Source organism: Muntiacus reevesi, chromosome 5, assembly GCF_963930625.1.
Source record: "Muntiacus reevesi chromosome 5, mMunRee1.1, whole genome shotgun sequence".
Classification (NCBI taxonomy): domain Eukaryota; kingdom Metazoa; phylum Chordata; class Mammalia; order Artiodactyla; family Cervidae; genus Muntiacus; species Muntiacus reevesi.
The window spans coordinates 9,622,029-9,643,124 of NC_089253.1; the positions used below are offsets into that span (position 1 = coordinate 9,622,029).

General features: G+C 35.7%; 1 protein-coding gene across 8 annotated transcripts in view; it reads left to right on the forward strand.

Moving 5' to 3' along the window:
• The window catches only part of PICALM (phosphatidylinositol binding clathrin assembly protein), a 94,117-nt gene that overhangs the window by 65,802 nt on the left and 7,219 nt on the right, over positions 1–21,096 (forward strand). For 2 of the 8 annotated variants that reach the window (XM_065936911.1, XM_065936914.1), the window contains 7 exons: positions 4,655–4,762; positions 6,396–6,512; positions 6,608–6,638; positions 6,818–6,917; positions 10,120–10,143; positions 11,496–11,555; positions 13,062–13,166. In XM_065936911.1, coding sequence (XP_065792983.1) covers positions 4,655–4,762; positions 6,396–6,512; positions 6,608–6,638; positions 6,818–6,917; positions 10,120–10,143; positions 11,496–11,555; positions 13,062–13,166 — 545 coding nt within the window. Of the gene's footprint in view, positions 1–4,654; positions 4,763–6,380; positions 6,513–6,607; positions 6,639–6,817; positions 6,918–10,119; positions 10,144–11,495; positions 11,556–13,061; positions 13,167–21,096 lie in introns of all 8 variants that reach the window. The other 6 variants (XM_065936913.1, XM_065936917.1, XM_065936912.1 and 3 more) reach the window with 3 other exon arrangements.

Here is a 21,096-nt window from a genome sequence, read left to right on the forward strand (position 1 = left end):
AGGTGCTCTAATTATATAATTAGTCTAATAGTTCTAAAGTGTACTATTTGGTGGATGTAATTCCTTTATTATACTATAATACATTTAAAAATTAGATTAAAAGCAACTGAAACTAAATTGTACATTTTGTTACTCTTAGAAATATGTCCGATGGTGTACCTTTTTGCTTGGTAATAAGGGGTAACAAGAGTTATCTTTGGAGTGGTTCTATTGATAGTCTTTTACAGGTTGTATCTTTTCTTCATATTTACTGGTATGCATGGTATGTATTTAGTAAATATGACTGTATCTTTTTAAGTCTGATCCCTTAGTTTGAGAATATGAAGGAGATATGACTTTGATTGGGGCTATATATTTCCATTTTTTAAGTCAGAGCAGTGCATGGGCTTCAAGATGTCACATCTGTGTCCCCTGAAGACCCAGGGGACTTAACTTACTGTTAAATCCTTTATCTTTGTATTGTTACAGAATATTGTTAAATACTCTTTCTTTCTAAAACTTACTGTCACTTTTTTTTTTAAATGAAAGTGAGTGCAGAAGGAGAAATTAAAAACCACTGATATCAACCAATTAAGCATTAATCTAGAGTAGGGGTCAGCAAACTGTCTCTTAAAAGGTTGTTAGATTGTAAATAGTTTTGGCTTGTGAACCACACAGTCTTTTTCACAGCTACTGAACCTTGACATAGCATGAAAACAGTCATAGGCAAGACACAAACACATGAGCTTGGCTGTGTTCCAATAAAACTTTATTTACAAAGACAAGCAGCTATAGTTTGTTGATGCCTGTCGTAGAAGAGGCCTTTTAGTAAGTCTTTCGGTGCCAGTTGAATGTCCCTAAGAAGTAGTTGTGTAATAAAAATTCCAGTAGTTCTTACTCAGTAGTAAGAGCGTGAAAGGACCACCCACGGTGTGTCGTTCCTTGTGCTGCATCGTCTAGTTAGCCACTAGCCTCAGGTCATCCTTTAAAGCTTGGTTTATTAAAATTAAATGTTAAATACAATCAAAATTTTTCTTCCTCACTTGTACGGTCCCCAGTCGCACTCTTCAGTGGCCATAACACACTGCACGCACATCCCTGCATATTGTGCGGGTTTAGAAAGCAGTTCTGTTACTAGAAAGATCTGTCGGATCGTGCTGCTCTAGAGTAGTGATCAGGAAGCCTAGTGTAAAGAGCCAGGCAATAAGTACTGTAGGCTTTTATATGATGCATAAAATCTCTGAGTCATCATCTTTTCTTTTCTTTTTTTAAACCCTTTCAACATGTAAAAACCATTTTTAGCTCTCATGCCATATAAAAATAGGCCACAGGCTGTAGTTTGCCAACTCCTGCTCTGCAGAGTTCAGCATGACCAGGGAAAATCAGATAGTTAGATACGTAGATACCTTCCAGATCTTTCAGAGGGGACCTCGATTTGATATGGTTCTCAGTGTAGTTTGTAGCTTGCCCTCATTAAAGCCCTAAGGATACTGGGATGTGTAAGTCAGGTGAGTGGGTCATGGTCCCCGCCATGCCATGTTTGTGACTTTGTTGAGGCCTCCTTCCTCATCTGCAGAAGACTTGTTACTATTGGCTAACAAGCCAGCTGGTTCATGTTTTTTCATCTAAAGATATGCAGTGTTGGTTATTTTTTTAAATTTGTTGTGAATATTATTTATATACATGTTTTAAATATAGTACTCATAATGGGGCCTTAAGTGCTTTTTTTTAAGTAAGTTGTAAATTAAAGAATACCAAGGGCTTGGACTCCTCTGTTTTCTCTTTTGTTTTTGTTTGTTCCTATTTTTGCTTTTAATTACTCCATTCCACTCTTAGCTGTCCCTCCTCACTTTCTCACTTTTCTCTCTTTTTCCTATCCTTTCTTTTCCTCCCTTATATGCCTTGTCAGATACTTTTTGTGGCACTCAAGCTTATCGTAATACTACCCTTATGTGCCATGAGCCTTCTACTGTAGCTGGTTTATTTGGAGGTAGGTAACAATAATCTCTAAAATTTATTAGTTTGTTTATGCAAGAGGGATTTTGTTTTGTTGTTTTCCTTAAAATGAGTTGGTAAGTTACAGGAAAAAAACTTGGTTTCATGAATAGTAGAGTTATTTTCTCAAAAAAGTATGAGGCCTATTTATTACTGAACTACCACCAAAATCTATTAACAACCCAGCCAGTTTTTCTCAGAGGTGTTTGGAATGCCTTTCTGTCCCCAAAACTTGTTCATTTTGTACCTTTCAGTCAGCTTATTATTTTCCTCTTGAGGTTGTTCCTACAGTGCAGTATTAAAAAGTGTTAATATGTGAAGTGGCCAGTGACAGACTTTTCACTGGGTTTTGTGAAGTGAAAGAGTCAGGCAATTCAGTTTTCATCAAGTTAACCTTAACTTGGTGAGCCTGTTCATCTTTTGCAGGGGATCCCTAAATCTTCTCTTTTGAAATGGTGATATTTTATAACATTGCTTTAAGTCACTTTTAAAAATTAAAGGTTGACAATCTAATCAGCTATTATAATTTATTAAGAATTTCCTTTTTACTTTTTTCCTCTGCTAGTCGAAGCTGTTAATATTTGAGGTACTAGCTCTGGATTACTTCGTTATCTTTTCAACTCTTTTATACTTTTAGGCAGTAACATCATAATTTCACAGATTGGTGCCCCTAGGGACCTCAGGAGATGGCTCCTCTCTTTACAGAAAGTAATGAAGTTGTTTTTGTGTTATTATGAAGGATAGGCTCATCTCTGATATCAGCAAAATTCTAGAAAGAATTGGGGACAGGATATCAGAGGAAAATAGAAATTTAATATACTGTCTTAGTTACAAATTATTGTTCCCTTTGTTTTCTTATTAATTGATACTATAGCTCAGATATTGTGTCCAGGATTTAAAGAACACTGTAAGCTTCTTACACTAATGGTGTAGCATGGGGATATAATTATAAAGCATGATAGATTTTTGTCTTTCTTGAGTAGATTCATCTGTTCCTTTTGTAAGGAGCTTTGAGAAGAACTGGCAAGCCTGTGGTGTATTTCTTAAACAGTTTGTATACTTCAGAGAGCTGTTAAATCAGTATGTGTAATTATCTTTTGATAGTGTTGTATTCTCATTGTATGGTTAGTGTCTTTGAGTTAAGAGTATTTTAAGGGCTAAATGATTATGGGATAAGATTAAACTTGTACATTTAAAAATCTTTGCCTCTACAGAATGTTCATACTCTGATGTAAAATGCCACTTTTACAGTAGTATCCTTGATGTATACCAGCTTGTGGGAGTCACTGTTAATAAAAAAAATTAGTCCTTTCTGGTTTCTCTGACTTTGAGGACCTTCTTGAACTTCTTACCAAATCTTGTTCTAATTTTTACTTTTTTCTTTAAGATCAGTCTTTTTAGTACAACATTATTATACTTCCTTATATCCTGGTCATGTACATTAAGAGTTCAAATGTGAGATTCTTACAGACTGAAATTGCCTTTAGCAGAAAGATGGGACAGGAAGAAAGGGTCTATGTTTAGGGCTCAAAAGTTTAATTTCCCTCTACTATAGTTATTAATCTTCTAATACCAGACATTTAAAACTTTTTAACATTATGAGTTTATAAAATTTAGAGATGGAAGAGAATTCCTTCCACAAGGAAGGAATTTATTATAGCCATTTATTACAGCCTTCTGCAAGTAAAAGAATTCCTTTTTTGTGATCTTTGTTAGGCTGTTCTCTACTTGAATATATACTCAGTGATTGACAGCTCCTCAAGTCATGTGACAGCCATAATAGGTCTAGATGATTTTATTCTTCTAGTTAGCCTGTAGAAATTCAGAACCTCACTTAACAAAAATAAAACTTCACACAATTGAAAATCTTACATGTACCTCAGCATTACCTGGTTCAGTATAAACTTGATGTCTTGGCTGAATACCACTAGCATCAGTGTAACATTGACAGAAGAGAATAAATTTTCCCTTTATGTTCTTGTGTTTCAGCGTAGTTAGTTAAATCAGTATGTTTGATTACATATGTGGCAGCCCAACTTTTGGAAGTAGTTAAGTTGAACTTAGAAGATAGTTGAAAATAGTCTTTTTTTTTTTAATATTCAAAAAACATCTGAACACAGGGGGTTCATAAGAATTAGTGGGTTATAACTTTTAAGAATCCTGTTACTTTGCAAATGAACTTAAACCGTATAGCTTTTGATTAACCATTGAAGGAAGGAAGGCGAGAAATATGGAAGGTGAGTAGGCAGAGGGAGCAAGACTTTTTGGGATACTAAGGTTTTTTTTAAACACCACAGAACTCTTATTTTATTCCCAGATGATCCTTTAAATTTTGGTTTCATACAAGATCCTAGAATTTTCGATGTGTTTGGTTTTTTAAGATCATTAGCATAAAAATTTAAGGTAAAAAACAAGCAAAAATGTTATTTTGTAATGAAACAAACTAGTAATTCAACTTTACTTACTCTTTTATTTTCTTAGTCAGTGGGGTGATTTTGTTTTGGAAAATGTAATCACCACAAAGAGATGTGGTAGTCTAGGAAACATTTTGCTTGAAGGGTTGGCTTTGTTTTTTGCTGTGGGAATTTAGGGTTTTTTCCATTCTGTTGTCATCATTATTAGATATCTATAAATGTAGAGTTATTAAAGATTGAGCTTCTTCCATTTTGGTTTCTTTTAGGGTTCACTCCTTCTCCAGTTGCACAGCCACATCCTTCAGCTGGCCTTAATGTTGACTTTGAATCTGTGTTTGGAAATAAATCTACCAATGTTACTGTAGATTCTGGGGGTAAGAAAAAATTACTTTATTACCTTTACCCTAGGTTCTAGTTTAGAGTCTTATGTAGAGACAGATAATGGTACTTATAACATGTGTAAATAGATGGAAGGAATTAGGATAGCCAAAGAAGTCGTTCCTCCTCCCCCAACGACTGGAAGAAAATTTCAAGCGACTATTAGCCTTTATTCTTTTCTTAGTGGCAGTTTTGAATCTGGGAAGATTCTGTTTCTCCCAGAGCTGTTAAGAGAGAGAAAAAAGAGATTTTCCTTAGAGTTCTCAATTACTAGTGACCATGTGTAGAATGCTCTGCCTTTTACTCACTATAAGTTTTACTGAAATGAAATTGGCTTTTTTGAAAACTAGGAAAGTATTACCTATGGTACCTTGACGTATTGAAATAGTCTGTGTAGTGAACAACTGGAATAATTAAATATCAGAGCTATGGGTGCAGGGGCTTTTTTTCGTGTAATCATTTTGTAGTATGCTTGTTCATTTGTCTTAAGACAGCTCTATAGACCTATAGGGCTAGGTTTCCATTTAGTATCTTATTAATTCGAAGTTTGTAAAGATTGGATTCCTGTAAAGTTGACACTAAGTTATGTTCTTAATCATAGGGTGGTGAGTGTAGTAATTAAATTCAAACCATTTAAACATATTGAGATACTCTTAATTTCATAATATACAGTTACTAATAGTTATCATAAGTATTTATACAAAGGTAAGAAGCGAGCTTATAAAGAATATGTACGGACTAGGAATTCGTTTTTTTCTGTGCACTGGTAGGTTTACAATGATTTTTGATGTATTTAACTTTTCTCTTGAGTTTGTCTTACTGGGAGGAAGGATAAAGGATATAGAAACCAGTTCATATTTTATAAGCCCCCAATTTTGGTGACTTTTTTTTTCAAATTCTTTAGTATTCCTAGGTTATGCTATTGAGTTGATTGGTGGCTTGGTTGATTGGATTTGTTTTACCTTTTACCCTTCAGGAGAGAACCTTAAGGGATTTTGTTTTATTTTTAAGCAATGTCCTAGTTTACTACATGATTCTGTTTAATTAGAGTGTAGTTTAGCTATTTCTTAGGTATAATTTAGGCTGTTTTTAGACAGAAGAAAAGAGATAAGCTAGTGGTTCATTTTCACTTGATTCTAATGTACTGTTTTACATATACTTTACATTCTTCACTTTGAAGAGTATAAAAAGGGCTATAAAATATGGTTTCTTAAACATTTTTTCAGAGATGTATTTTTTTACCTATATTTCTTCAAGTGCGACTGAGTCTTCAGAAGACTTTATCAGCTGAGGGAGAGGATTAATTCCATCCCCTTCTCATCCCAGTTTTGGAATAGGAGTAGTTTACTTGAATGCTTCTTTCTTCATTCCCTTTAACTTTAATATAATTTTGTTATGACATAAGACAAATGAGCTCTGCCAAAGTACATACAGCCTCCTCAATCGATTTACTTTGAAATGGTGGATTTCTCTTTTTTCCACTTAAAAGCATTTATTTTCTTAGAGGATTCTTCCATTAAACAAACGAGGAGAAAAGACAGAGACCTCCTTTAGAAAGCTGTAGCTCTATAAAGTTCCTTACAAAATCCTATTTCATCTGTTTGTAACTTTAAGGCTTTGATGAACTAGGTGGACTTCTCAAACCAACAGTGGCCTCTCAGAACCAGAGTCTTCCCGTTGCCAAACTCCCACCTAACAAGTTAGTATCTGATGACTTGGATTCATCCTTAGCCAACCTTGTGGGCAGTAAGTATTTTTTTAATTCTTCAATCTTCTTTACAATAGGTTGTTTTATAAAAATTAGTCTAGTTTTTAAATGCTTTCTTTCTCTCCTGTCCTAGATCTTGGCATTGGAAATGGAACCACTAAGAAGTGAGTGTTAAATTTGTATTTTTTTTCCCATGTGCCATCTAGAGGTTGGTTTGGCTTTTATCTCAAGAAAGTATGTGTATAAGCGTCATCTGCATCTTAAATGCTCTGTTCAATGTAAATTTATAGTAAAGAAACTTCATAATCACAGACGTTTATATCTCACTTGTATTTATTTAAAGTGATGTAAATTGGAGTCAGCCAGGTGAGAAGAAGCTAACCGGAGGGTCTAACTGGCAACCAAAGGTTGCACCAACAACTGCGTGGAGTGCGGCAACAATGGTGAGTTGGAAAATCTCCTGATATACTAACATGAATAATTTAGGTTGATATGTACCGTGAAAATGTGTTTAAAGCAGTAATAAAGCATAAGTGCAAAGGTTGTTACAAAATTTAAGAAACAAAAGTAATTTTTATTTCTTTTATTCAGCTTCTAAAGGAAGCTGGGTTGACACTATTTGCCAGGTACATTTTTGTAGCTAACGTTTACTTAAGGGTTATTTTGTGCCAGGCATCATTCTAACAAATAATATGTGGTTTTGTTTTATATAATCCTCAGATTAACCTTACATGGTAGTAACTATTATTACCCCATTTTACAGATGAGGAAATGGAAACATAGGATTATTAAGTAATAAGCCCAAATAAAAAAGATGGGGTAGATTTTTAGAACTCAGGCACCGTTACTTTAGAGGCTGTGCTTTTAATCATTATTCTCTACTTCTATTCAAATCTATTGTTTGTTTATGTAAAATAAATAACACTGAATCAGTTGCTGATTTCACACACACACTTGTGTTTCCCCTAACAATGGCTCAGTGTTCACTAATTCAGTGTTCTGGTCACTTTAAGAACCTTCAGTTCAGTCGCTCAGTCGTGTCTGACTCTTTGTGACCCACGGACCATAGTACACCAGGCCTCCCTGTCCATCACCAACCCCCGGAGTTTACTCAAACTCCTGTCCATTGAGTCAGTGATGCCATCCAACCATCTCATCCTCTGTCGTCCTCTTCTGCTCCCGCCTTCAGTCTTTCCCAGAATCAGGGTCTTTTGAACCTTAAGTGCAGCAAATAAGGAGAATCAGCTATAAAAATGAGGTTACAGTATTAACAAAAACCAAGCAAGTATAGTTTCAGCTGTTTATGTATACATACTCACACATCTCAACATAGATTATAATCTTAAATCCTAGATAAATTTATTCTAGTAGATGATATATTCTTTTATTTTACAAAAGAGAAAAGGAGATTCAGAGGTGTTAACTTGACCACCCCGCTCATTGGTACCTGAGTTGAAACTCTAGACCTTACCCAACTGGCCCCTGAATCAGAGCTTCTTCAAGTATACCGCACTGTTCCCTAGTTCTCCATCCTCTGGTTATCTTCCTGTCAGAACCAGATGTATCCGGTGACAAATTTTTCACCACTTTGCACATGTATATGAAAGACTTCAGAAGTTTCACAAGTACTGATTTGGGGATTACAAATAAATTTTATTTTGCAGCAAATGTGCAAATATAGAATTTATGAATAATGAAAATTAATTGTATGATAATTAACACCCATGGTATTCTCCAGGCAAGAATACTAGAGAGGGTTGCCATTTCCTTCTCCAGGGAATCTTCCCAACCCAAAGATCGAACCCAAAGTTCGAACCCTGCATTGTAGGCAGATTCTTCACTGTCTGAGCCTCCAGGGAGGACCAATGAGTTAGCATCTAATACTAAAGAAGTTCTAATGGTTTTAATTCCATAAGGTATGGTCGTCCCTGAGTAGTTCTGTGGCTGTACCACTACCCCTGGTCAGCTACTGTTTTACCAATCCAATATGTCTTCCTGGGTCAGAGAAAACCGATTTTTTCTTGAGAAAAATTTTGAAACATGCTTTCTTGCAAACTTGGGCTAATAAACAGCATTTTGATTATGCAAGCTACACATTGTGTTCTTTCTGTTGTTAGAGACCCTCATATCTTTGTCATAGCCACTTTTGTTATTAAATCTCTTCCAGAGCATTGTGCTGTTTTGCTGTTTTCCTTGCGTTAATTGTAAAAATTAAATATAGGGCTGAGCTAAAAATAGTGTGCTATTAAAGTTTTCCATGACATTATCTAGAGAGTTTTGTTAATCTCAGTCTTCATTACTGGAAAATAATATTAAAATTTAGCCACCTTTTAAAATCAGTACTTTTTCTCTGGGCTTCCCTGGTGGCTCAGCAGTAAGAATCTACCTGCCAATGCAGGAGGTAACGGGTTTGATCCCTGGGTCAGGAAGATTCCCCTGGAGAAGGAAATGGCAACCCACTCTAGTATTCTTGCCTGGGAAATCCCATGGACAGAGGAACTTGATACGCTCTAAAGAGTTCGACATGACTTAACGACTAAATAACAACTTTTTTCCTGGTAGTGGTCACTACCATCACTAATAATAAAACCTTACATTTTAAATAGTTTACATTTTACACACACACACACACTCTCTCTCCTGACTCTATAATTAGTGCACTCTTAGGAGCAACTATTGTCCCAACTGTAAGGGTAAAGTAATTTTTTTTTCCCCTCAAGTGGAAAGCAGCTCAGAAGGAGATTTAAATTGAAATCCATCCCTTCTGACTCTGAATCCAGTGTTTTTCCCACTGTAACACACCTCTAGGTGTGAAGCATACATTGATGTAATATATGAACCGTGATATAAATCCAAATGCTGATATGAAATACAATGACTGTTTTCTTATTTTGTATTAAATTAGTATTAATCTATATGAAATAGTAAAGGTTGCAAATAGCACTTGACCTTAGATTGACTGTTAAAATGTAACAGGCATCTAACCATCTAGAATGTGTTGATAAGAAACCATATCTATGGTGCTGTGTTGTATATGGTAAGGTGTATCATCTCTTGAGGACTTTGTTAAAATATTTGTATGTATGTATTTTATAGAGGTTCTTTTTAATGACTAACATTTAGGGCTGGTGATGTGATTCACTACTTAGATAAACTGCTGCTTATGACATTTCTTTACATTTCTAACCTTTTTATTAATCCTTAAACACTGTCAAGGTTTTTAAACTTTTTAAAACTTAAAACAAATTTATTGATATTAAGATATGTAATGATGTTACACTACCAGCTCTTAACTGCTTGCTTTTTTTTCTGTGGTATTCATTATACAATGCATCCCTGTTTATGGTATGCACTGAACTTTGCGCTGTTCGTACTACTGATAGGGTTTATATTTTAATAACACTTGTAATCAGTAAACTCTTACATAAGTAAGGTGATGATCCCAAAGAGTAAATTTCCCTTGTCAACCTTGATAGTGTTTTAGTATAGATGTTCTTCCATTAGATACTGGAAATACAAGGAATTCTAGGTAGTTAATGAATGTACATGTGAACTAAAATGCTCTCTATGTATTTTATGTTGTGTAAGTACTTGTTCTAATCCAGTGTTATTGCATTATGTAATTGTTCTCCCTGGGAAAAACAGAATGGCATGCATTTTCCACAATACGTAAGTGACCAAAAACTAGCCTTTTTTGCAATAAATTGGCATGCTATTAACCACTGCTGTAGCAGAATCTCATAACCTTCCAGCTATTACTTGTTTTCACATTCAAATTTTCAATGTGCCAAAAATTCTTCCTAGCATCTACTGGTTTCATCGGTTTGTTGTAGAATTGATTCTGATGATGGTAGCATGGGAAATATAAATTCTTTTTCTTGCTTAATATTCTGCCATTTGCTGCCAGATGGCTGGGCATCTGTGTTTGTATCTGTGCTTCCACTATGCACTTGATGACTTCTGAATGAAGGGAAATGGTGATTGTGGTAATGTTGAAAATAACAATTGCATGAAATCTTACAGGCTTCTGCTGTACTTGGCAGTTTGTCTACTTCTCTCGCAGCTCTTGGTTTTAAGTAGGGAGAGACCAATAAGTTCAACATGCTCACTCAAATACTAAACTTTTAACTATTCACTTTAGTCATGCTTTATTTAACTTCTCCATGTGTATGTTCAAATTGCCATATAATGTTATTTTTTTATGTTTTAGCAGTGTTATTGGTCTTTCACCTGTACTCATCTTAAGTTTTTATTAAAAGATAACACATAGGGAATGTTGTTAAGACAGCAAATATATCTAAAATGATTCTTGCTGAGGTCGTATATCTCAAAGCATGAATTGAAGTAGGAAGAGGAAGGACCTAAAACATCTTAGTTCTAGATCATTCTTTTAGACATTTAAGCATAAACAGACTTGAAAATGTATTACTCCTCTGAATTGGTGCTTTGCAGAAGATATTTTAAATAATTTACAGAATAAATTGGAATATTAATATGTATACTCTACATACAAACTTGGAGTCATACTGCGTAGTGGTTTGAAATCTTCGGGCTTATTTGAAAGAAGTGAATGAGGTCCTTAGAAACTAGTCTTTTGGGAGATCAGATTGTTCATTGATTTGAGATCTTTAAGTTTTGCCTTTGCTGCAGAAGTGAAGCACCTAGGAACATTTACTGTGCTGCTTTTTCTGGGCAGACATCTTTATGGGAGAGACAGATGTTACATTGCAGGATTTGAGTATTTCTAAAAATCTGAATATTTTTAATGCTGTAAAAGCACATTGAAATCTTAGATCACTGTTGCATCTAAGTTTAAATGGTATTTTTTCTTTCTAATAATTCTGCTTTTCTGCTAATTTCATGACACCTTTTGTCATTGAGCTTGACACAGTTATTAACGAACACAAATATCACCTTTAATCACAGCTGTCTTAGCAATTCTTTTTAGCTATTAATTACCTGGACTCCATTGACATATATGAGTTACACTTGCTTGTTTGTTTTTTCTCTCATCATGTCAGGCCCCCCCTGTAATGGCCTATCCTGCTACTACACCAACAGGCATGATAGGATATGGAATCGTAAGTATTTTCCCCAACACAGCTTTTTGAAAATTAATTGACCTACATTTAACATGTGTTTATTTCCAAACTTAACTGAAAAAAGAGTTAGTGCCACATATACCCTTAGTAACTAGCACAGAATCTTGCATCATAGCATACATTTTATAAGTATTTCTGGAACAGTTATTATACAACAGTTATTATTTATTAATGTTCACTGTATTACTTGGCTTATTTTGCTCTCATAAGTTTTGTTAGACATCTATACTTCATTGTGAACTCATTTAAACATTAATGTTAACTCCAAGTCTCTGTTGATTTGACCTTATACTAATACCAGTGAGGTCTTATAACCTTAATACTACTATAGTGGATGCGGGGAGTTGATATTTCTTGAATTGTGTAGGGGGTAAATTTAGTTTAGTGAAGGCCAGAGAAATTTTCCTATGACATGATTGGTATAGTACAGAAACAGTGTTTAAGCTTTTAAGCTGCCCACAACCCACATTATAAACTGCCCCTACTCTGCCAGCTCTCTTAATATACAGACTCAAACAAGAAATGAAGGTGTAGTAGCTTCAGCCCATTACACATTCTGGGAAACTGTTGCTGGTGAGAGGCAGTGTTCATCCATTGGTATTGCTGCCGTGGCTACTTCTGCTACTTCTTTATTTACGTCTTAGTGAAAGTAGCTCTTTCCCTGCTTATGAAAAAGTTTATAAAAGCTTTTGGGTCAGTACTCGTTACTTAAAAAGGGTGTCTACACAAGAAACTCATAAAGTGAATCACTGAAAATAGGAGTCATCTTAAAAAGTTAAATAGAGCTTGCAGAAAGATAAGATTTTAGAATACTGCATTTTAACCAAAATAATGTGATGGTCTGTGTGTACTCTGTTCTGTCACTTATGTTAATTTTATTTCGTGGAGTGGTAATTTTTAAAGAGATGGTTGGTTGAGATTTATTTTCAATTATTCAAGAATGAACTAACCTCTGTGTGTGTAATTTAAGCCTCTTTTTTGTTTTCTCTAAAAATGTGTAAAATAAAATGAAAGAACTATTGAGGGTAAACTTCTTCAAAGAATCAACTGTTTTCCCTTGTGGGTACTTGCATTATGGCATAAGAACTGGATTTGATAAACAAAGGCAATTTACTTTGACATGTCTTAGCCATTTTATAGTTTTAAGTTTCCCTATGTCTAAAGATGGCAAATTTGGAATTTTTTTTTGGTCTAAATTATTTTGTCTGTTTATTGTAGTTTGAATTTTGCAATTCATATAGAAAAAGTTGAGTTTTTTGGTAAACTTTAAAAAATGAGCACATGAAAGATTTTCCATATTAAAAAAAATTATCTTAAAATTTTCAGCTGTCAGTCTTATTTGCATTTATAGACATTTTCCCTTTGAGTTAATTCAAATGTACTAGTACTGTCCATCATTATCATCCTTCTTGTTTGCTTACTTACAATAAGGAAAATGTGAGTCAGCATCCTTTAACTTGAGAATTTTTGTTTACTGTTTTTTAGCCTCCTCAAATGGGAAGTGTGCCTGTAATGACACAACCAAGCTTAATATACAGCCAGCCTGTCATGAGACCACCAAACCCCTTTGGCCCTGTATCAGGAGCACAGGTACCAACTGACATGCTGCATGTAACTAGTGCTCTGCTTGATGTGGAAGAAATACAACACCAAAAAATCCTTTTATGCAACTCAGAAAAACAGGCTGTTAGCTTCTTTTCCCTTCATAGAGGATGATACTTTCTTCGTGTATCTTGATTATTTGGAAAGAAAAGATAAGTAGATTACAAATAGCTAAAGATGGAAAAGTCTTGATAACTTATAATTGGTGTGGACAGAAGTTAAGAATCCTTCTTTCTGATAACAAATGTGCTCTCCTGTGTTGTCCTTAAGAAACCTTGAACTCAGAACTTGGTGCCTTGACTTGAATGCCACGATGAAGGTGTTGCTTTTGAGTGTCTGTGAAACTTGGCAAGTCTTCAGAAGTTGTGAATGCTATTTTTTCATTAGATAACTTTCTCCTGCTGAAGATCATATTTAAAAACAGATAACCCCTCTCCCAGCAAAAGAGCAAAGAAGCTTGAAATGCCATGCTGACCTAGTTTCTTCACAGGAAGGACTTTTCTCTTCAAATGCTTCTAAGGCCTTCTTCAGTTCATGAAAATTCACCTAAATATTCACTCTGTTTCTTTTTTATCTCACTATTGTTAGCATCAGGGAAATTTGGATTTATTTATTTATTTTTTTTGATAAATGCTTCTCCCATCATGGTTAAGAGAGGAGATAAGAAGTTTCTCTGTTGTTTACCTCTGATGACATCCTGTGGGATGAGACCTTTGTAAAGAGATAGGTTGGCTTATCCCTCTCTGTGACCCTGCTCATACCGTTTAACAGTTGGAAATACTGACATGTGATTGTAAAGTCACCTCCTTTTGTGACTTCCAGTGCCAACTGATTGGTCATTTTATGTGTTTAACGCTATTTGAAAGCATTTGTGAGCATGTTTGTTGATGGACTTGTTATGCCTTTTCCACTTGGTAGTTTTACACTTGGTAGTGTATACAGTGTTACATTGCAAAAATTAGTTTATATTGATCCAGTTAAGTTAGTTTATATGTATTTCATAGACTAGTGAAGTAGAAGAGACCTTTTCATTTTTCAGCCTTTTTGAGCATTGAGCTCATTTAATAAATTGATGCCTTGGGCAGTGCCAGTGACTGGGAGTGGATAGTGAATTTACTTCTGATTGAGTGGTAAAATCTTTGTTCTTTGAATTTCATGTATTTCCCCAGATGCCTCTCTTATTCCCATTTGTCCATGTTAAAGTGACCTTTTCTTCCTGCTCTTCAAACAGTTAAGTATTTATAATGAAGTTAGTTGGCAGTGAGGTAATTGGTGAGGTTATCTTTTTTATGCGTTTGTTTTTATAAACTAGATTATGGGTATTTATAGTTTTCTTTCTTTTCCGACTTCTACCAGCAGTGGTTCTGAGTATTGGCTGAATACTGTTAAAGAAATATATAGATTTTGATAGCATTAAGCTGTTGATGATTTCCTTAACTTTTGATGCAGATCCTTTCTTTAGTTTATATGTCTTCCTGTTGTTTTTTAGTTTTTTCTTTGTTACCCACATTTTAAACTTCAGGTACATATAATTTATTTTTAAAAATACCTTGGGTTTTTACTGTTGCAAGACCAAGTGATAAAGAACTTAAATTATTTAGAGGAAAAAGAAAGCACTGTATTTGGGGGCTGTAAATTTATTGGTAGCCACTACCTACCTCATTTTCCCTGATGCACAGCTAAGCCCTGCACCTAACGTGGGTCTTGTCCTGGAAGCTCCTGTCTCAGAAACAGAATATAGTGTTACATTACGCTTGGGGGCTCCCTGTCAGTTTGCAGACACTTTCACATCCATTACCTCGTTCTCAAAATAATGTTTGAGGTAGATGGGCCTACTGTCACCATTCTTTATTTAAAAAAGTTGAGATATGGAAAGGTTCTTCAACTAAACTAAACAAGTGATGAAATGCAACTTAGCTCCTTCCTGGTCCGGAGCTCATTTGTGCCACTTTACCTCTCCACTGCTGCTCCTCAGCCCATGTGGCCACTACGGTAGTCCTGTCTTCCTGTGTCCGTACTGAACCACTCTGGGTTTCCTGTTGGACTATAAACTGTATTTATATATTTAAGATATAGCTTCTGTAGTTGTCAAGAGCATCCTATACAGTTTTGGATAATACTTTTAACCTTGAAACATTTTACTTGAGGGTTTTTGGTGTGTTTGTTTTTAATATAGTTTAAAAAAGAGTCTACCTTAAAAAAAAAAATTGCTAGCCCCCGGCATCAGTTCTTAACACAGATTTTGTATCTTGTTTCCTTTTGAAATCCATGTTAACTGTCACTAAAACACCAAAACAGTGCAAGAATTTCCAAGTATATAAATGAAATAGTGATAAAACTGCCTTTTTCTAGTTACTTTCTGCCCGAAGAAAATGAGAACATTAGGCAACAAACTTCTAGTTGAGAAATCAAATTTGAAGTCAGTAGTTAATTTTAAATATTACTGGTTGAGACAAGCAAATGAAGAAGGCAAATTGGTGATGGGGAAAAGAAGATTGAGTGGCAGTGAAGTGGTTCAGAGAGGCTTTGGACTTCTCCTTTACAGAGTTTTTTGAACCAGTTGAAAGTCAGAATCTTAATTGATAATGTTGCTTTTAATTCCTTTCCCGTCTTTGGTTTCCCTGTATCTTGTGACAGCGTCCCACTAGTCGCTCCTCTGCTTTTCTCAGCCACTCCCTTTTTGCAGTCTGTAACCCTTGACCCAGACCGGAACCTTTCTTGCTTCTCTAATTTAATCCATGTGGAGATACTGGAGTAAACTTCTGTAGGCAGTGTTTGTAGCATCTTATCTCCAGACTCAAAAATCTAAGGAGATGAATCTAATATAACTGAACATGTAAGATATACCCTCAGCTTTTCTTTTGTCTTAAAAACTACCTCACAGAATTTCCCTCTTTGAAATACTAATGAATAAACAGAACATTCATGTTCTTCCAGCTCCATGCCTTCACAATTCTCAGCAATTATCCAGTGTTCTGCTGTTTTGTCTTTCGAGAAGAACTTTTGTCTGTCATAAAGTGGGTTTACTCTTTACTCGTTCTAAGTTATCTCTCATCCCTTTTCAGTTCTCCTGAGATTTGAAGTTCTTTTCCCTATTCTGCATTATTTTTCTTTATAGAACTTGTCACTACTTAGCATCTGTCCGTTTGTCCATTTGTCCATCTATCCCTCCCTCCATCCATTTGATCTAGTGAGAGTTGCCTGTACTAGACTGTAACCCTCACAGAGGTAAGCTTGTATAACTTTTATGTTCATGGTTCCTAAAAGGGTGCCTCACTTATAACAGGTTTTGAACATTATTTGTCAAACAAGGGAATTTGGTTGAAAACTTAGCTTTTCCATTGTGTCACTTACTCTGTTTCTCATTGAGTTATCTTTTTACTGACTTATAACCATTGTAATAATTTAAAGCAGTGTGCAGAATTGGTTTAATTTCTTTGCTGATAGACTGTAAGCTAAAATGTTAGATGACTAACCTGAGGAATGAAGATTCCTTTAATTTTATGATTGAATATTTTCAGTCATTTAAGAATTAAACTATTTATCTTTGGAATAGGAAAGATTTTCTCATGCTTTAGTTTTTAATAATTCTTAGCTAGTTTCTTCTGGGCACATCACTTCAGGGCAAATAGAGGGGGAGACAATGGAAACAGTGACTGATTTTATTTTCTTGGGCTCTAAAATCACTGTGGATGGTGACTGCAGCCATGACATTAAAAGACGCTTGCTTCTTGGAAGAAGAGCTATGACCAACCTAGACAGCATATTAAAAAGCAGAGACATTGCTTTGCCAACAAAGGTTCATCTAGTCAAAGCTATGGTTTTTCCAGTAGCCATGTTATGGATGTGAGCGCTGAACCATAAAGAAGGCTGAACGCTGAAGAATTGACACTTTTGAACTGTGGTGTTGGAGAAGACTCTTGAGAGTCCCCTGAACTGCACAGAGATCCAACCAGTCTATCCTAAAGGAAATCAGTCCTGAATATTCATTGGCAGGACTGATGCTGAAGCTGAAACTCCAATACTTTGACTACCTCATGTCAAGGACTGACTCATTGGAGAAGACCCTGATGCTGGGAGAGAGAGAAGACAGGAGGAAAAGGGGACGACATAGGACGAGATGGTTGGATGGCATCACTGACTCGATGGACGTGAGTTTGAGCAAGCTCCAGGAGATAGTGAAGGACAGGGAAGCCTGGCGTGCTGCAGTTCATAGGGTCTCGAAGAGTTGGACGTGACTGAGCGACTGAACAACAACAAAGCTAGTTTCTTTTATTAACTTTAGCTGTTCAGTGGGAGCAGTAAACAAAACAGTTTTTCTTAATGTTTAATTTAAACCTTTTAGTTCTCTCATTGGTATGCTTTCTTTGTTTCAATAAAAATTCTTTGAGGTAAAGATGTCTCTTTATACAGTATAAAAGAAATGGTAGTTTATAAATATAAGCGAAATCCCATCAAAATAGAATCTTTTCATCAAATCCCAGTTCTCCTACTATTGGCAGAAGTCTTCCTATTTCTTGAAGTATTTCTTTTGGGAGCTATTACTTACTAAAAATGTAACTTACAGCTGCTGGTCTCTTAACTACTTACTATGAAACCAAGTTAATATTCTTTTTTTTTTTTTCCAAGTTAATATTCTTGAGGGTACCTCAACCCTCCCACATATATTTATCATATTACCATTAGTGAAGTATTCCAAACGGTGTGCTGTGCGTTGTAAATTACATTTAGGTGACTCTTAGTGCGGTGTTAGTGCCGCTAGCAAGCAAGTGGGTAACCCCTCCCACGTGGCTGTAGCTCAGACTGTTCTGTTCTCAGTGTAGCCTTAGTTTACTTGGTAGACCACACTCTAGTGTTCCTGTAGACCTAACACTACTCTGTTCTCTTCACATTTTGTGCTAATTCTATATTTTTTAAAATATTTTCACACAGCCTGAAGATGTTCTGTTTCATGGCTAATGTTGTCGCTTTTTTTTTAATGCTCTACACGAGTGTATCTTTGTATATGTTTGACTGTATGGAGAATACTAGAACTGTATGGCTAAGGCTTTTTTTTCTTTTCTTCCATGCTTCCTCACGCTATTTGATTTCCTGTTACCAGTTACTAGTGTGTTTATTAACTTGGGGAGAAGGGGGGACTCTTACTGCCCTCTCTTGCTTGTGCTTTATATAAACACTGGTACATACATATTGGTATATAAATTGAAATGTACATTGCCGGTTAATAGTTTATAACTCGTTCTACATTGCAGTAATGCAGCAATTATGTTACTAAGCATGAAGACAGTTAACTTGGTTTCACTTTCTTTTTTTTTTTTTAAGTTACTGTGATGTGAAGTAACAGTCTCTTAATGAATGTTCATCAAACAGTTGAGATGTTGAAGATTTGGTGAGGGGGGTCATTGTGTTTATGTTCTTATACCTTTTTTGTATGAGAATCTCATACTGATCCCCTTACCAGTATCTGTTTTCCAAAAAGCAATATGGAAACCATAGAGTGTTATATTTGGGGATCTAATTTTTAAAATAAGCATATTAAAAGTTTTATTGTTTTCCTGACTGGTATTAGGAGGCTTTGAGGGTTTTTTAGTAGAGGATATGGATAAGATGTAAAATGGCCGCTGTGTTTTTGTTTGTTTGTATCTGCCAGATTTAAGAAAGTATGACATCAGTTGAGTGTCTGAAAGGACACAATGGCTAGTTGTGAGTGCTTTTTACCAACCTAAATGGGGGTACTGTTAGCTTCAGCTATTGGAATAATTTAAGTCTTACCCAAAAAAAAATGGCCTTTTTAATGACTTTCTTGTGTGTGAGAACTAATAGCTCTCTTTGCTTTTAGGCTTTACGTTTTTTGTTTGTTTGTTTGTTTTAACTTTCTTGGTGTGTTAATTGTGGGTGTTGGCAGTGCCTCTCTGTCAGCTGATCTGCCCAGCTGCATTTCTGTAGAGCCTTTTGCCTTGTCAGCAGTGTGTTGTGGTCATTCATCCTTGCTTAGTAGAAGATCCCATGGAAGGGGGGTTTACTTTGGGAATTGGGATTTAGTACCATTGGTGAGAATGTTTCTGCAGTCCCCTGGGCCTACCTGAGTCAGTCAAAACAAAAATTGGAGGAGTCCCATCTGCTGACCATTATCGTTAATAAGACAACATGTAGAACCAGGCCTTTTCGCTGGATTTTTGCTGAGGACATTTTTTTTTTCCTAAAAGGTGGAAATCTAATTCTTGTTTTCAACAAAACTGGAACATATTCATAAAATCTTGGGTGACTGTGAGGTTCTACAAAGTCTTCAGGATGAACATCCGTGACTGTGTATACCACTGTGAATATAGAAGGCACATAGTGTGTATTGACTGACAGACTAGAGAAATCCTTTTTTAAAAAAATCTTTCTAATCTTAAACTTTTTTCTGTATATTAAATATAGCCATAAATTCTAGCTGAGTGTGATTAATAGAGGTGGCAGATTTTAGAGAGGAAGCAGTCAGACTGCTTTGGGAACTGGGGCTGCTTCAAGTCTTGTTGGTGTCTTAGGGCTGCCATAACAGAGGGAACCGCAAAGTCGATGGCTTCAAACAACAGGAATTTCATCTCTCGCAGCCCTGGAGGCTTACAATCCAGTAATAGGGTGTCAGCAGGCCATGATTCTCCTGAATTCTCTAGAGGAGGACCCTTCCTTGCCTTTTCCAGCTTTTGGCAGCCCAGGTCATCCTCTGCCGCTCACACGTGGCGCGCTCTGTGCGTCTCTGTCTTCATGTGGCATTTCCCTCTTAGAAAGAATCAGTCACTGGATTAGGGCCTACCCTGATGACCCCACCATTACTTGATTACATCTGCAGAGACCCTATTTCCAAATAGGTCACTTTCATATATACATTCATAGGGGTCAGGACTTCAACATATTGATAGCTTTGGGGAGGAGAGTTCAACAGATTCGTCAACTCAACTCCCTGCTAACCAGGTGTTTCAGAGAAAGTTGCCCTTGGAAATTTGATGAGCCTCAGTTTCTTAATCTATAAAATGATGATTTTACCTTATGTATTTTAGCATTTGTGGAGGTAGTGTTACCATAAAGTACCAAACTTGATTTTATATTAAAATTTTTATTTTGTCCAATTTAGTATAATTTATAAGCACCACCCCCCCCTCCCCCACCTTTTTGGTGGGGTTAACAAACCTTTTGTGAAAATGTCCAAGTCTAAGGAACTCTCTCCTTAGATATTTTAAGTTGAAGCCTAGTAGATAAATCAGGTAAAAGAATAAATCATGTAGTAGATAAATCAGGTAATAGCCTCAAGCTCATATTTGGAACATAGTTTGAAAGTTTTTTTGACTGAAGAAAAGTGCCATATTTTCAATAAGTAGCAAATAAGTGGTGCATTTTAGGTACAATTGCTATTGTTCTCCTTATGTACGAGTTAACATAAACCTAAGCTTTTCATTTTCTTTGGTTTTCAAGGGATAAGAAGTTAAAGTCTTATGTGAATGAGCCGTGAACATTTTATTCACATAAGCTGAGCCAGTTTTCAGGATTTCCATCCATCAAATTGAACTTTAAACAGATTTCTCTTACCCTGGAAACACCTCATATATATGGAAATGTTTATTTTTAGCTTTAGCAGTTAATATTTCCTTCCGTGAGTTTAAGAAGTCTTGCGATCCAGTTCCCTCTCTTCAGTTTGGTTTTCTTTAATTCTTTGTCAGTTTACGTTGCCATGATCCTAAGGAGATGTCTCAGATGCCCTTTTGGAATAACATTACTCCTATGTAAAGAGTTTAGAAACAACATACATTTAAAGAGAGATCCTCTTAGGTTGCTGTTCTGGGCCCCTAAAACAAGATGAGCAGTGCTTTGAAGGTGACAGGAGGAATGTTGGCCTTGCTTTTTGGTGTTACTGATGGGCAGAAGCCCATAATGGGGT